This window comes from Myodes glareolus, chromosome 23 (assembly GCF_982192425.1).
Source record: "Myodes glareolus chromosome 23, mMyoGla1.1, whole genome shotgun sequence".
NCBI lineage: Eukaryota > Metazoa > Chordata > Mammalia > Rodentia > Cricetidae > Myodes > Myodes glareolus.
Genome location: NC_142048.1, coordinates 32,286,785 through 32,303,629, shown reverse-complemented (window position 1 = coordinate 32,303,629; position 16,845 = coordinate 32,286,785). Strand labels below are relative to the sequence as shown.

General features: G+C 41.4%; 1 protein-coding gene and 1 long non-coding RNA gene across 3 annotated transcripts in view; one reads left to right on the top strand and one right to left on the bottom strand.

Moving 5' to 3' along the window:
* Asah1 (N-acylsphingosine amidohydrolase 1) overlaps positions 1 to 4,044 on the bottom strand; it is a 32,690-nt gene extending 28,646 nt beyond the window's left edge. Inside the window, exon 1 of the mRNA XM_048441685.3 lies at positions 3,886 to 4,044. Coding sequence (XP_048297642.2) covers positions 3,886 to 3,963 — 78 coding nt within the window. The 5' untranslated portion in view covers positions 3,964 to 4,044. The remainder of the gene's footprint in view (positions 1 to 3,885) is intronic.
* A 175-nt stretch (positions 4,045 to 4,219) lies between these two features.
* The window catches only part of LOC125405277 (uncharacterized), a 19,054-nt gene continuing 6,428 nt past the window's right edge, over positions 4,220 to 16,845 (top strand). For both annotated transcript variants that reach the window (XR_014998493.2, XR_007233524.3), the window contains exon 1: positions 4,220 to 4,794. This is a non-coding gene — a long non-coding RNA (uncharacterized LOC125405277). The remainder of the gene's footprint in view (positions 4,795 to 16,845) is intronic.

Sequence of the window (16,845 nt, the reverse complement as noted above, 5' to 3'; positions counted from 1 at the left end):
CACACCAGACTGGACAACAGCTAGCTGTCCCAGGACTTGGCCATTATCTCAGTCTTTTCAGGGTCCCCTAAAGGTGCCATCATCCCCAGGCAAAAGGAAGCAGTCTAGAGAACACAACTCCCACATTCTCAAGAGGTGAGGTGTGTGGTTGTGGTCATTCAATGGATTATGAATGTTTATCATCATTTAGGGGGATTGATTACAAGTTGTTGGTCATGGCCAGGAAAAAAGCTGAACAAGAGATTAGACTCAGGGATCTTTCTGAAGGGAGGGGATATAGAATGATGGGATAAAAGGGTGGGTTGTCGAGTCTACTTTTGAACAATCACTAGTGTCAAATATTTTATATTGCTATGTATTTTTGTATATTGATGCAAACTTAAGATTATTTTTGTTATAATGTATATGTTTAAGGTAGTGGACCTATGTAGATCACTAACAAATGTAAAATTCGAGTCCTTAAAGGCTGTTATTATAAACCATTTAGGATAATTAACAAACATATATAAACTAGGCTAATAGTCATCTATAACAACCAAAGTTGTAGTCATGATAGATATGTTTCCAAGGCATACAGAAATGCATTTTAGATAGACAGATAGTTTTCAAATACTTCAAAGACCTACAAATTATGGCATTTAAAATGTTTTAATAATATAAGGTTTTCCAGGGCAGTGAGACACAGCTGTTCCTGGCAGTACCAATCTACTTCAAAAAAGGATGATAGGCATTGAAAAACTGCCAAGTGGAATTTGCTTTTATTGTGGCAAAGCTAGCCACTTGGGCAAGAAACTGTCCTTCCCCTGACCTCTGATAGTATGCTGTACAAACTGGACAAGCAGGACACAAAAGAAAGTAACCGCCAAACTTTGCCAAGACAAAGTAGGACAGTTCTTCAAAATTCCTGCTTCATAGGAAAGTCTGTCAGACATTCTAGGTCTGTAGACCAAAGCCGGATGTCCCAATGTTGCAGAGGAACCTTGGGTGATTGCACAGGCAGTCGACTGTTTCTGTCATTTCTATAGTTTTAGAAGTTGCTTACTCTGCACTTCCTGTTTATTCAGGTAGTAATATATCCTTCTCCAGTCTTTGATGGGGCTGAAGACCAGACAACTATAGTTACAGTTTTCCTTATTACAAAATTCTGGAGAAAAACTTAATATAAGAAATGTAAAGTTTGAGCTGGGTAGTAGTGGTGACACACGCCTTTAATTCCAGTACTCAGGAGGCAGAGATAGGTGGATCTTTGTGAGTTCAAGACTAGCCTGGTCTACAAGAGCTAGTTCCAGGACAGGCTTCAAAGCTACAGAAAAACCCTGTCTCCAAAAACCAGAAGAAAAAAAAAAAAAAAGAAATGTAAAATTTTCAAGTTTGAGAAAACAATTAAAAGCTTAAATTGTTTATCTAAGAAGATGTTTTGAGGTCTAAGAAGATATTTTTAGGATGGTAATACAAGTTATAGTAGAAAATAGTTTAGGTATAAATCTTCGGACTCATTATAATAGGATAGATAAAATAGTACTTTCTCCAAATTTTCCAAATACGTATGGACTAAACATTGTGAATGTAATTCTTACTTGATAATTGTTCTTATTATATATAGTTTTACCACGTTACAGTTAAAATCTTCCCTTTTTATTTAGACAAAAATGGGGAAATGTTGTAGAATATTTGTATACTGCGTTGCTCTGACTGGTGTAATAAAAAGCTGAATGTCCAATAGCTAGGCAGGAGGTATACGTAGGACTTTTGGGGAGAGAAAGGAAGAGGAGGTAGAATCTAGGAAGGCAGCCAGCCAGAGAGGAAACAGGATGTGCAAGGTAGAAGAGAGGTAAAAAGCCATGTGATAGAATGTAAATTAATATAAACGTGTTAATTTAAGTTATAATAGCTAGTTGAGACAAGCCTAAGCTAAAGGTCAAGAGTTCATAATTACTATGATGTCTCCATGTCATTATTTGTGAGCCAGTGGCCAAAAGAAAAATCCACCTACAGTTCTATTGATTTTTCATATTTTGAAAACCACTAAATATTTTGCATGGGCTAAGGATGTAGCTCAGTGCTTGTCTACTACATGCAAGGTATTGGGTGAGCACTCTGGTGCTGAAAAAAACCAATCAGGAAACAAACAATAAAATATGTTTGCTTAAAAACCAAGTTTTAAGAAATAATAGTAATAACCAACTATGGTTCACAGCTGACATGAACTAACACCAGACAGGCCTATAGGAGGACCCCAGGTATCTTTGTTCTGTTCATGGGCCCAAACATGCTCAGAGGATTTGTTCCTTGGAGACATTAAAATGAGACAAAGCAAGCTTATGTCATGATTTTGTCAACAAGAGAACACCATGTAGCTCAAAACACAACCCTCCCTTCTGCTGCTGGGAGAAAGAATGCTACTTGTTATTCAGAAATTGCTCAGCGTTCTAAAGATACCCAATCTAGAACAAATCCTGAATTGAGCCCAAATTCTCTAACGAGATTTTTTTTCTTTAATTTGTTGTTATTTAGCCCATGGTTGAAAAGGTACTTTCTCAATCCTTCTCTTCGACTCTAAACCTAATTTGCTCAACTATTCGTGAGTACCTTTGGTAATCTCTGGAAAAAAAAAGGCACAGGCTGTTCAAATACCAAACCCTTGAACAATCCTCACAATCCCAACCTAGCTCAGGAAATTCATTCTCTATCTGCCCCGAGCAAATGTTTTGTTCTTTCTCATAATCTTTCAATTGTCTGTATATACGGTGTGGGTTTGGATCACGGGAATTGCTCTGCATACTTTTCTGAGTTCTACTTTTAGCTAAGTGTTTACTCGGATAACTAAATAATAGCCTGCCTTTTGCTTCTCTCTCTCTCTCTCTCTCTCTCTCTCTCTCTCTCTCTCTCTCTCCCTCCCTCCCTCCCCCTCCCTTCCTTCCTTCCTTTTTTTTTAAAATTCCAAAAGCATTTCTCCTTCCAGGAATAAAATAATAAACAAACTCCCACTGTTACCACTTTCGATGTCCTGCCTTTTCAACATCATGTTATCTGCCTGAGGTAAGGTACATTCAGGTTCCTAGTTCTCAACTCTACTGGCAACAAAATAAACAGCCTTCAGGTCTATAACTTGTTTTTAAAAAATAAATAAATAAATAAATAAATAAATAAATAAATAAATGGAGAAAAAGAAACAGTTTATGACATGTTGGTAAAAGACTGTTGCCAAGAGACTGAATTTAGAAATGTTTCTGTGAATTATGATGCGACCTCTGACTAGATTTGCACTTTAGGCTTACTTCCTCTTGTATTAAAGAGTCATGCTAGTCCCTCACTGTCTCTAGAAAATAAAGTCTGTGGCCTTGCGACTTGGTCGCGCAGCACCACGGGACAGGCATTCCTAGACGGGGCGTGAAAGCGACAGTCAGTGCAGCTTGCTGGGGAAGAGGGAATGGGGGGGACGGCTCCCACTATCTGAGCTAAGACTGCATGTGACCCGCAGTTTCCTGCGTGGGCTTCTTCAGGAGAAAGCACTTGGTAACCAGAGAGACTAGGGCAAAGTCAGCAGGCAATCGGTAACTTTTTCTCCAGAGAGTTCTGCCGACAGCTGGTAGTTCAAATATTAACATCAAGATTGCAGAATGACCGAACCCTACCCAGTCGTTCATGGAGGCTAGGATTTCCCTAAAATGTATTCTCTATCCAGAGAGCACTAAAGCAACTACACCCGGGGCTCACAAGGCGGGATTGCATTCTCACTCCCCGGGACCGAACCTCAGCTCCCAGGTCCCCGGAAGATGCAGCCGGCGAGCAGGTGTCTCTAGCCCCCACCCGCCCCGCCACAGCTGCGCCCGCCTCCCGCCTGCACCTGCACCCCCATCTGCGCCTCGGCGAAAGCTCACCCACCGGCGGCACTTGCTGTGCCTGGGAGCAGGTGACAGTCGCGGCCAGGAGAACCCAGGTGAGGAGCTTTGGGCCCAGCATCTTCCCAGCTGCCTGCGCCGCTCTAAGGCACTCCCGCAGCAGCGGTAGAAGGGACCACCTAGGCCGGCAGCAGGCCGCGCCCCCGACGCGTGACCGGCGACCCCGGGCCACACCATACATGGCGGGGGACGCGCCAGTGGTGGAGGCGCGGAGCGCAGAACGTGCACCAGGCCAGAGAGGGGGCTCCGTCCCCCGCACTCCAGACAGTGGTTTCGTCCAGATCTAGCCACGCCCCGGGGCGGGGCTTCCAGTTTTTCCCAGGACTTCACCCTCTCGGAGCTCTAGGGCTGGGTCTGGGCTCAGGGTGCTGAGAGACGCCTGCGGGTGGGACCCCACTGACTCGGGAGAGGTCGGCTCCGAGGAGTCGTTCCTAAGCCCACTAAACGGACCCAGAGTCTCAGAGCATGACGTCAGACCCAGTTTGCCCTCCGGGGAAGGCTGGCCCTAAGTGAGTCACCCTGTCCGTCCTGCCCGAGGGGGTCACTGCCAGAGGGGCCGGTGTCAGAGCTAGGACTGGGCTGCTTTGTCACTCGGGCACTCTAGGCTGTGAATTACCCGTCTGGCACTGCTAGTCCTAAGATTTGGACTTTAATTTCTTGCTCTGATGTCCGGAATTGGAGAGATCGAAGGGGTGGGACCTTCATCGATGTATTTGTTGAGTTACTCAACTAAAGAGTTTTCGTTTAGCTCATGGAACTTGAGCTTAGCCCAGCTGACCTAAACCTAGGACAGATATCGTCACAGTCTACTTCTGAAAAGCAGCTCGACAGACGTACAATATACTTGCTTGGCTTTCGTACCATCCTTGGACAAGGCTCGTCCTTTTATAGGGTGAGTTACCTAGAACCCAGCAGGAAAATTTACCTTCTGGATTTCCATTTTCTGCTTCAGCAACAGACATCTCAAGACTTTTTTTTTTTTTAATGCTGCACTAAAACTTGTTCAGAACCATTAAAATTTTATTTAATCCCCGCCCCATCCCAGTGCTGGGGGATCCGTGTAGTTCTCCTTGTGTGTGTGTGTGTGTGTGTGTGTGTGTGTGTGTGAGAGAGAGAGAGAGAGAGAGAGAGAGAGAGAGAGAGAGAGAGAGAGAGAAAGAGAAAGAGAGAGAATATATAGAGAAACTATAGTTCTCCTTTCGTGTGTGTGTGTGTGTGTGTGTATGTGTGTGAAACTATAGTTTTACCAGCTACATTTTCCTTAGAAAATGCAAACAATCTTTGATGAAGGTTGGGAAATGATAAATGTGGCTTTCCCCACCCAAATTTGGAGGCAGATGATAAACAAGTTGTGTTCTTGTGTATTAGGTGTTGAAACACAGCACAGGACTTATTGACACACACTTGGGTTCCTGCTTAGGTAAGCAAGATCAGAAAATATTCACTTTTTGAGGAGCACACAGGGGGTGGCTGTCGGGCCCAAACTCAGGAGTTTTGAGGCAAAGGTTATTTTTAGTCACTGACTTTATGGTTTCAAATCAGTCTAGACAGCAAAGGAAAACAAAATACTGCGACACACAGTTCTCTTCTGACCACAGCTATGAGGAAGCAGCAAGAAGACATAAAGTTCTTCCCTTATGAAACTTACTAGATAGGAAATAGACAGTAGACACCATGTGTATCAGCATAGTCCATAAAATAGCAAGCAGAAGGCTGTAAATGCTGCAAAGCAGAACTGGGCAAGGGCTATTGAGAATACAGTGGCTGGGGAAGGGATTAGAAACGTTACCGTCCCGGTTGGACAGGCATTATCGAGAAGGACAAATTTGAACAGTAAATGGAGGGAATTAGCCTCGTGGATGCCAAGGAAAGCATCCTGGAGACAGAGGGTGTCTGTGCTGCAAAGGTTGAGTAGTGAGACTGAGCCCAAACATGAAGCTTTTTATCACAGAAAGGATAAATGTTTGGGATATACGTTTAACCTGACATAAGGATTGCATATTGCAAATAAAAGCAGTCTGCTGCACTGCACCACTGTGCAGTTTCGTGTTTTGTATATAAGTTAAAAATGCATTTTTAGCAAGTGAACTGCTGCAACTTGGTTTTCAAAAGTATACTGCTAAGTTCAACTACTTCAGTACAATCAAGCCCATTTCTTCATGCTACCCAAAACTAGGGAGATAAGGTCTCTTCATATTAATGCTTTCAAAATAAAAGCATTTTGTAGAACAAAAAATGAACAAACCAAACAAACAGAAACAAGGGCATTAGGGAGAAACTAAAGAAATCTGGAGATACGGTTGTTAGTTAATTTTTTAAAGTGTCCAACGTATTCAGCCATCCCAGAGAAGTCAGTGTGGCTTGAACAGAGGAATGAATGAGGGAGAGATAAACTAAGTCAGAGGTGAAGAAAGCAGGTTAAAGATAAGAGCCAGTGTAAAGACTGGGACTTCACTCTGGGAATTTTCTGTAATACTGAATACACATGTTCAGTGTTGAATCTGCTGGGTTACCATGAAGCTTAAGTCTATCCAAAGTAGAGAATCCCGTTTTTAAGTAGCTATTACCAAACCAAATGGTTACCTGATTAATTCACCTTAATTACTATTGGGAGCAATTTGAGCATGTCACAGACGCATCTTTTACTTATGAAACAGTATTTGGTAGTTAGGTGATCTAACAAACTTAGGTGCTTTGTAAAGAAAGTTTATACAAATTGGCATGATAACCATATGCACAATATCATATAAATAATTTTCAAAACCTACCATATACTAACTCTTGATTTTTCTTTTTAGATAAAGTAAAATTTACTTCCTTGAGAATTCATTATGTTATGTATGTCACTCATCACCACACACACACGCGCGCGCGCACACATACACACACGCGCGTGTGCATACACACACACACACACACACATCTTATTTGAGTGTACAGTGCTGGGCATTGAACCTAGGATTTTGCAAATGCTAAATGAGGCTTATATTACTGACTTCTAACCCTGTCCCCCTCTTTGAGTCAAGGCTTCACCAGGCTGCATTAGAACTCAGACTTTCAAGTTGCTAATATTGAGGTGTCTAATCTTTTCTTTTTAATTCACTCGATTTTCAATGCTAAAAATGTACAAAAAGTCAGAACAAGATGTGACTATAGGCCAGGCAGTGGTGGTGCACGCCTTTAATCCCAGCATTCAGGAGGCAGAGGCAGGTGGATCTCTGTGAGTTTAAGGCCAGCCTGGGCTACAAGGCTAGTTCCAGGACAGGCTCCAAAGCTACAGAGAACCCTGTCTGGAAACAAACAAACAAACAAACAAAAATGTGACTATAGGAAACTTTATAGTGGTTTAAGCATACTGATGTGTTTCTAGAGATGAAATTGAAATGTATATATGAATGATTGTGTATATAAAAAAGGTGATTCAAACTCTCCAGAGAAGTATCAAGTCTGAGTTGGATAACCTGCTTAGTATGCAAAAGTCAGCATAAGTATTTAAATTGCTGATAGGGATAGCTGAAGATCTTGGCAAGCCACAGACTTTCGAATCTCCTACCTACCATTCCTAGCTTTCTCAGGTGGAGCTTTGATTTAAAGTAATTGTAATCTTATCTCCCCACCCTAAATGAAATATAGCACTTACCCAGAAAGTATGACTCAATTTAATAGATACTGAGTATATAACAGTTTTTACTAGAAAGTAAAATATGGAGACAATATTTCAGTTTGAAAATAATGATTTTAGCAGAATAATTTACCAAGTTTAAATATATTTGTTTTTACAGGCATAAAAAAAGCTCAGAGGGGCTGGGCATGTTTTTAGACGCCTGTAATTCTAGAACTTCAGGATTGTAGCTTTGTAGTCAGCCTGTGAGACCTCTGCCATGGTCTCAAACAAATTAATTAAAGTTAATTTTGTTTTAGTTTTTTTAAGACAGGATTTCTCTGTGTAGACCTGGAGGTCAGAAACTTGCTCTGTAGACCAGGCTGGCTTTGAATTCCCAGAGACCCACCTACCTCTGCATCCAGGGCGATGGAATTAAGTATGTGTGTGGCTGCCACCCAGCAATTATAGTTCATTTAAAAATCCTGATACATTTAAAATGGCACACATGTTTTAAGAAGCTTTTGTCTGTCTTTCAGGAAAGAATATAGACGATAAGAGGTGGAAAAATAGAAAGACAGAAGTCATATCTAATCAGTACATTTTCTTTCTTCTGCTTGCTTTACCATGCCATGTCACGGGTTACTTGTTTTTTCTCTTAACTTTTAGATTTTAAAAACATTGTGAACTGTTCCCTCAGCCTGAGATAAAGGGACACTTTCTTCTGTTACAAAACTGGAAACTTAGAGCTCACATTTGATCTAATTGTGCCTCTATAAATGTCAAAATAAAGGTTATAATAATTATCTTTCCACTTGTACTAAGTCCTTATTTCTTTGTGAAACATTGTGAAGTGTTACTGAATCAATGATAATTCAAGTATGTTAAATTTGAAGCGCCATCTAAAAAATCCTGTCCTGTTCTACCTTTTCCTTACTGAGATATACTTCTGACCAGGAAATAAGTCATTTATTTTTTTCAGATATGCCAGAGCCTTGTACATTTTAAACATGGACTTTGCCTATAATTGAGCTACACCCTGGCCCTGAAGGTTCTTTTCAATTTAAATCCTACAATAGCTAAACTGTTCTAACATTTTATGTCATCTACTTTACATCAGTGATTGTAATTAGCTATTTAATGCTTCTATTGTTTTCTAGTGTATATGTAATAAATTTACTCTCTCAAAAAGTTTGAACATTTAATACTGGTGCTGGCACAAGAGTGAATAAATGATTAATTGTCCTCTGGAGGCTTCGGCCTCACAACAGGAAAAGTTTCAATATAATTAGCCTGTTAGGCAGAATGACTCTCTGGCTTATATTAAGGACATTTCACAGATCTCAGTTCCAATCCTGACGTGCAGCAGCTCCAGGATTTGAATGAGACATACCCTTATCCCTCTGTGGGTGGGCCCTGACCCGTTTATGACACTTAAAATTACTCTGTTTCTCTTGCCAAAATGCTTGGCGTAGGTCTTATCCAAATGCATCAGACAAACTGATCTAAAGCCCAGGACTCACGCTCTATAGTCAAATCACAGTCCCCTTGCTCTCTTGGAGGAAGTTTGCGGTCTAGAGCTGCTGACATCTGTCACACAAACTTTCAGGGAGTCACCTAAGATGAAACAGATACAGTGGGCAGCCCAGTGGGAAGACTGAAAGAAACTGGGTCATTGGTGACATTGTTGGGATGTTAGATCAACCCATCTGAGAGCCTGTCTGGCAGCTGGACTCTGTTTCCATGAGCCACTACTCTGTATTGCTGAAACCTCACTACAACTCTTATTACTCCTTATTACAAAGCTCAAATTGCTTTGCTTGCAAGGTGAATCATTGTGATGGACAGCAGCCTACCCGATAAACACAGAAAAATATGCATCACCTTCTAAGTAGCAAGAGAGGATTACTGCAAAGCTATAGAGCTTATTCCTTCCTCTGCTCCTTAACCTTGATGGCCTTCTACTAAGTTTCATGCTTCTAATTGTGTATTCTTTTTCTCAGAAAGAACCACCCAAATGGTATGAGCTTTGGGCCTCACAAAACGGAGACCTACCTCAGACATTTTAGGGAAGAGAACTTGACCTTTCTCTCTGAGTTCTTCCGTTCGTGTCTCCCTAAGGGAGGAGTGACTTACCTAATTGGTAAATAGCTGTGAGAGCCATGGTATATGCATGACCTGATCTGCCCTTGGCTCTCTCATCGCATCTGCCTTCCACAGCAATATGCTCACTGCATACGGCCCTAGATGACAAGATCCGAAGGAGAAATAGATGCTGCCTTTGCCCATGCTCCCCAGATGGGCAGCTCTCCAAAGAATCTTAAAAATACAGTTGCAGCATGGCTGAGTGCAAATTCCAGAGAAAGCACCATGAAAGGAGAGCTTCTGAAGACATGCAGAGAAAGTAGGCAAGGAGGGGAGGCTTTTGTAAGTCCTGGCCACCAGGCTGCCAGTGATGAGACACTGTCCCAGCTCCAGCTGCACCCTGCACTCAGCATACCCCCTTATCTTAGAGATCGTTGTGTTCCCAGGATGCAACTTGTGTTTGCCAAGTAACTGGATGTTGTGGAATATTACTTTAAGATGTGTGACATTTGTTTATGCGGTGGAACATTTGTTTTAATGGTGCAATGATGTGTTGTCTTCTTTTATGCTGAATTTGTTTAACTCTGCGAAACTGTTACTTTGTCTGTCTAAAACATCTGACGGTCTAAAAGAGCTAAATGGCCAATGGCAAAGCAGGAGAAAGGATAGGATGGTCTGGCAGGCAGAGAGAATAAACAGAAGGAGGAAAAGGGGGATCGGGTAGCAAGAGAGGATCAAGGAGCAAGAAAAGAAGGGACCCAGCCACACAGCCAGTCACGGACTTAGCGTGAAAGTAAGATATACGGAAGTAAGAAAAGGAAAAAGCACAGATGGATAATTTAAGTTAAGAAAAGCTGGCAAGAAACAAGCCAGGCTAAGGCTGGACATTCCTAAGTAAGAATTAATTCTCTGTGTGTGATTTGGGGAGCTAGGTGGCGGTCATCCAAAAGAGACAAAGAGGAAAACGGGTAGAACAACCAACAACACCTGAATGTACAGGCTCGCCCCAGAGGAAAGGTGGAAATCTCATTTTGGCATGAGGTCTAAGCTGGTGTGCCTGTTTCACTATTAATCAGCAACAAGACTGATCTTTAATCCTATCTAACATCTGTATTATTTCCCAGAAAAAATGAGAAGCATGATGGTCACATCTAATGAGAAATGAAACCAATTACAATTGTGGAACTAGTGTATGTATAAAAAGGTATAATTGACTGTATGTACAAGCAGGACAGTAGGTGTTATCAAAGATACACATGGCAGTAACACATGCCAAATCTCAAGCTAACAATTAAAAAAATGCATACTCAACTCCCACGCGAGTATTTAATGCATGTCCAGTTAGTGGTATTGGCTAGATCGAGCATAGGAACTGGCATTTGGAGGTAGGGCCTTGAGGAGGTGATTTCACAGGGGCTGTCCTTCATGCTAGGACTGAAGCCTTAATAAAAGATGCTCTTCATGCTGCCTTTGGCCTCTCCTGCCCTTTGCTTTCAACTGTGTGAGGATCCAGTGAGGGGGCTCTTATCAGAGGCTCGAGCTCTGGTAGTAGACTTTCCAGCTCTAAATGTGGGGCGATTGTAAAGTTTATATGTGTGTGCGTGTGTGCGTGTGTGTGTGTGTGTGTGTGTGTAGTTTATAGTTCTATACACACACGCGCACACATATATATTTGTATGGATCCACATATATAGTGTGTGTAGGGCCTTCGAATAAAGCAGTGGCTGGCCTAGAACTTACTATATACACCAGGCTTGCCTTGAACTTGTGGCAGTTTGCCCAGCTCTGCTTGTCTGGTGCTGGGTTTACATATCTATGCCGCAATGCTGAGCTACATTAACAAGTCCAGTGCAGTTTATTTTGTTGTTGTTGCAGCACAAATAAACTATGACATAGCACACAGTCACTTTTCCAGTTTTCTTAGTAAACACCAATTCAATCTGTCTACTTTGCTTAGGACAAAAATTTTGGGGGGAAGGGTTGCTTGTTCGTTCCGGCTGCCCAGCCACGAAATAACCACTCAGACACTTTATTTAAATCACTGCTTGGCCTATTAGCTCTAACTTCTTATTGGCTAACTCTTACATCTTAATTTAACCCATTTCTAGTAATCTGTGCATCACCATGTGGCAGTGACTTACCAGCAAAATTTCGGCATGTCTGACTCTGGTGGTGGCTCCATGGCATCTCCCTCTCTGCCTCCCTTCTCCCAGCATTCAGTCCAGTTTCCCCTGCCTACCTAAGTTTTGCCCTATCAACAGGTCAAGGCAGTTTCTTTACTCATTAACCAATAAAAGCAACACATAGACAGAAGGACCTCCCACATCAAAAAAATCTTTTGGTTGTCTCTTTTATCTTTCTTGATACACACTCACTACATTAGCAAATCTTCTTGGATTTACCTTCAATCTGTATGGTACCCTAAATCTAACATTGCTGTACACTGCCATTGCCCTAGTCCAAGTTACCTATTACCCATGTAATCTTTATAAAACCAAGTCTTTCTTTCCTCAAAACCACCCAGTTACTTACCTGTTATTCAGAATAAAAACCAGCGCTCTTACCATGGGCTATGAAACCGTTCTGGGCTAGTTCGACCCTGCCACCTCTCTAATCTCTCACCCTACCAGTCTGTTCTTTTTCATGGCACTCGGCTTCCTCAGTCTTCTGAGCTTCAGGCACACTAGAGATGGCCCATCTGAGGAACTTGACACTTATTGTCCAGTCTTGTAGCATTTTCTGTCCTAGATACACATGCGGTCCACCCAAATGCTCGAATAACTCCTCTTAATGGATCATCTCATTCAGAGTTATATAGAAGATTGCCTTGTAAAGAAATCCCTAAGTTTCCAGCACTGATAAACTTAACTCTAATTGTTATCACCACCTACTATTTTTCTCTTCATTTGACCGATGTCTATCTCCCTCTAGCCAGAATGTAAGATCCATGAAGTCATAGGCTTTTCTTTTAATTGTTATAGTCTCAGTACTTAGTACAATATTTGGCATGGCTTATGAATAGTTATGTAATAAATGAATTAATTAAAATAATTGTATTCAGATCATATACCAAAGGATAGTAATAGTAATATAAAGAATAATGCATCACTGATAGATTGTATTCTGGATTTTAAGTTGGGTTGGAGATCAATATAGATATGAAGTAGGTACCATCGTCTCCATCCTATGGGGAGAAATCGGATTATATACTGAATAGTTGTGCCTAATTTTTCAATCCTGAGACATGTACACTGAACCACTACACTACATTGTCTGGCCAGATCACAAAACATTCTGTTTTAGGTCAGCTAGAGGCATTTGGGTGAGGTCCTACCAGCTGAGATGATGTCTCCATAACATCTGCCTATAGGCAAGTCTGTGGTGTATTTTCTGGGTGATGGCTGATGCGGGAGGGTACAGCTCTCTGTTGGCGATGTCATCCCTAGGTGGTCCTGGGAGTTATCAGAGAGTAGTCTGAGCAAACCACGGAAAGCAAATCAGTACATAGTGTTCCCTATGGCTTCTACATCAGTTCCTGCCTCCAGGTTCATCTCATTCCTGGCCATCTCCATGTCCAGATTCTGTAACTATTCTTGCCAAATGCTGTTTCATATCTAACCAACAAGGCAAAACTGAACCCCTTAGTTTCCCTTTGCTTTCCAAATCGCTTACTAAACCAAATGCTAATGCTGGGAATTTGGGAGTTGACCTGAGTCATGTTTCCTTGATCTCTTGCATTTACACCTACAGAAAAAAATAATTTGTCATATTTAAGCAATCTCATAGCTTCTCATTGCCAATACTGTAGACCAGGCTACCCTGATTTCTGGCCTCTACCACTGTGATAAATTCCTACATGGACTCATCAATTTCTTTCTTCTTCAAAATAACCTCTAAAATGCAATCAGACAATGAGATTGGGCACATTCAAGGTAAGGGACGCTGTGAACTCTAAAATGCAGTCAGAATCACCTCTCTGTTTGCTTACTTCCTTTTTTGAGACAGGGCCTCACTATGTGGCTATGGCTGTCCTAGAACTCCCCAAGTAGATCAAGCTGGCCTTTGTTTCCCAAGTGCTGAGGTTCTCCCTAGTGGGCCCTGCTTCACCTAGTTAGAATAATCTGTTTAAAATGAAAATCTGATATTACGTCTGATTTTCAACAGTCTCCTAACAACATTGCAGTCAAGTCCAGAATTTTCAGCGTGTCTGGGAAGACTCATGCCGGAAGCTCCGCGAGCTTTTTACTACCCCTTTTCTTTTTCCTACCCCTTACTCATTCCCTTCCAGTCAAAAAGCAATTCATGAAAAAACATGGCTCCGTCCTATCTCAGTGTTCTGAATGCTCAGCAGGTTCCTCTAATGCAAGGCCTGTCTTCTCCGGTGCCAGTCATTGTGTGTGTAATTTGTGCTCATCCCTCAGAGTTCATCTGAATGTGTGTCCTCATGGAAGGCTTCCCTGACCTATATCTCTCTACCGAATTTCTTCCTCCTGCTAATCAGTTCTCAGATATCCTGTACTTTTCCTTACTAGTACCTTGCACACTCTAGTTATTGAACAATTACTTAATTATTTGTCTGACGGTTGCATCATATCTGCAACACCAAGCACAATGCCTGGCATAGTGAAGATGCATAAATGCATGATTAATGGACTGACTACTTCAGGGCTGAAGAAATGAACCTGTCTAAACAACAAGGATTCACGGGCAAATGCAGTCCAACTCTAACCTGGATTCTACACATCTGTCCTTCTCTTTCTCTCCATCCACACATGTTCGGTTTTTTTTACTTCCTGTGTCTTATTTTCTCCATACAAGATATGTGACATATCAAATCATATAAGGACATGTTAAGGACACTGTTCAGCCCATATTTGAAAACTTCAATTTGTGTTACATCTTGGGAGAATTATAAGATTATGTGTACTTCCTTGGGCATCTCAGAATATAACTGGTAAGTTTTTTTTCTCTATTCTCTAGGCTATAACATAAACTTTTAGGCGTTTGTTTTTCCATCTCTAAGAGATACCCAAACACAACCAAACCAACCACAGTTATACATGTCACTTGATCAGAATCTTTATCCAGTTTACTAATTTTTGATACAGCTATGCATTAGTTGTTTTGCATGCTACATTCTTCCATCTCATGCATATATCCTACTTGATTATCATGTGCACTTCTTTTAGCGCATTGTTAAAATTTGGTTTGATATATTTTGATGATTTTTGAATCTGTGTTCATTAAGGACATTGGTCTGCAGTTTCTTATATCTTTGTCCAGTTTTCAAGTGAGTGATACTGCCTAAAACGTTTGGTGGTGTTTTTTTTCAATTCTTTAGGTAAATCATTGATTTCTGTCACTCACACCATTATTGTTTGTGCAAGGGATGCATGTGTGCATGCTGGTACATGTACATATGTGTGTACATGTGTGTAGAAAACACGGAGCAACCTTGAGTGTCATTCTTCAAATGCCATTTTGAGGCAGGGTCTCACATTGGCCTGGTTCCCAACAAGTAGGCTAGGGTGGTTGGTCAGGGAGCTCCAGGGATCTGCCTGTCACCACCTCCCCAGCTCCACCCCATCATGCCTAACTGTTCTCATGAGGGGTCTGGGAAATCCTAATCTTACAAAGCAAGTACTTTTACCAGATTATTTTATCATGCAGTATTTAAGTACTAAAATCCTCAGATGAATGAAGCATTGTTGTTCTTTTATATATAATTAATTTTGCTTAGCTTTAGGATCTTTACCTGACTTTCTCCTCCCCACCCCCCATCTCTGACCTGACTTCTGGGATCGTTTTCTCTCTGCCTAGACTGTATTTAAAATTTCTTTTCTCTTTTCTTTTTGGAATTTTGAGATGGGGCTTTGCTGTGTAACAGCTGGCCCAGAACTCATTATGTGGGGCTGGTTGATCTTCTGCTCATCATCTCCGTGGCTTTCTCCCAACCCCCAGCACACTCCTATCCCATAATTTAATTGTTGAGTGATAATGAATTTAATTATTTTTGCTTTAACTCCTCTTGAAATGACTAAGGTAGCAGCACCCTGTTCCAATGTTATTTTGTGCCTGCCTGATCACTTAGTCTTCCACCCCTAATGGCCGCATTCACCTTGACGTGGAATCTGGGACTTTCCACGGTCTAGACCATTCATTTTCCAAGCATATTATGCTGTGTCTGGAATGTTGACGGTCTTTTTTTAGGGCTTCCAGTTTACAAAGAATGACATGGAGACTTTATGAAAGCTTAGCCTCAGTTTAGGCTTGCCTTGCTTGCTCTAATAACTTAAATGAACCCATTTATAATGACCTACATTCTGCCACGTGGCTCATGGATATTACCTCTCCTCCTGCACATCCTGCTTGCTCTGTGTCTCCTGGTGTCTCAAGCTTCCTTCTTCCCAGAGTTCTCTCTCTGTCCTGAAGTTCCACTTACACCTCTTGCCTAGCTATTGGCCGTTCAGCTTTTTATTACACCAGTCACAGCAATGAACCTTCACACAGTGTACAAATATCCCACAACACTAAGATACCACTGAGCCTTGCAAGGAAAGCAAATGTTACTAGGCAACTCTAAATCCCCACTATGGACCACTCCCAAACACGAATGTAGTTATGGTTTTATCGCTAAAAACTGTACCTGAGCTTGGGCACAGAGAGACTTTCCTGAGGTGTGAGTCTGCTCTTGGTTTGGCCATTAACAAAGAACTCAGCAGCTTAATCAGTGTGGTTGTCAGTAACCATCTTGCGCCAGCCTCATGAAGAATGATGGATCAATGATGGCTTTCTTCCAGCTCACAGAAGACATCCCTCTGCTGTCTTTGGATTCATGGTTCTTGGCAAATATTCAGCAATCACCTAAAGTGCTGAATTTTCCTAGATTATAATTTTTCTGGCTTTTTTAAATAAAAAAATCAATGAAATAGTTTCTTCATAATGTATTTATGTGACATTCATATTTGGATTTTTCTGATATGCCAAGATTTATTGTCTGAAAAGTTCATTGTTGCTGTCTCTGTTGTTCCTTCTAGTCATCCTGTTATCTCATACTTCATACGTGATCACCGGGCATATACTACACATTCTTATGCTTTCCATACTTCTTTGATTTCAAATTCATCCTTGTCTCTTTTGGATGCATGTGGGGTCACTTATTCATGTACTTTCTGGTTTATTAATTTTTCTCTTTGGCTGTAATCTGGCCAAATTTTTCTTAAGTGCTTGGACTTGAACCTGGGGCTTTGCATATGC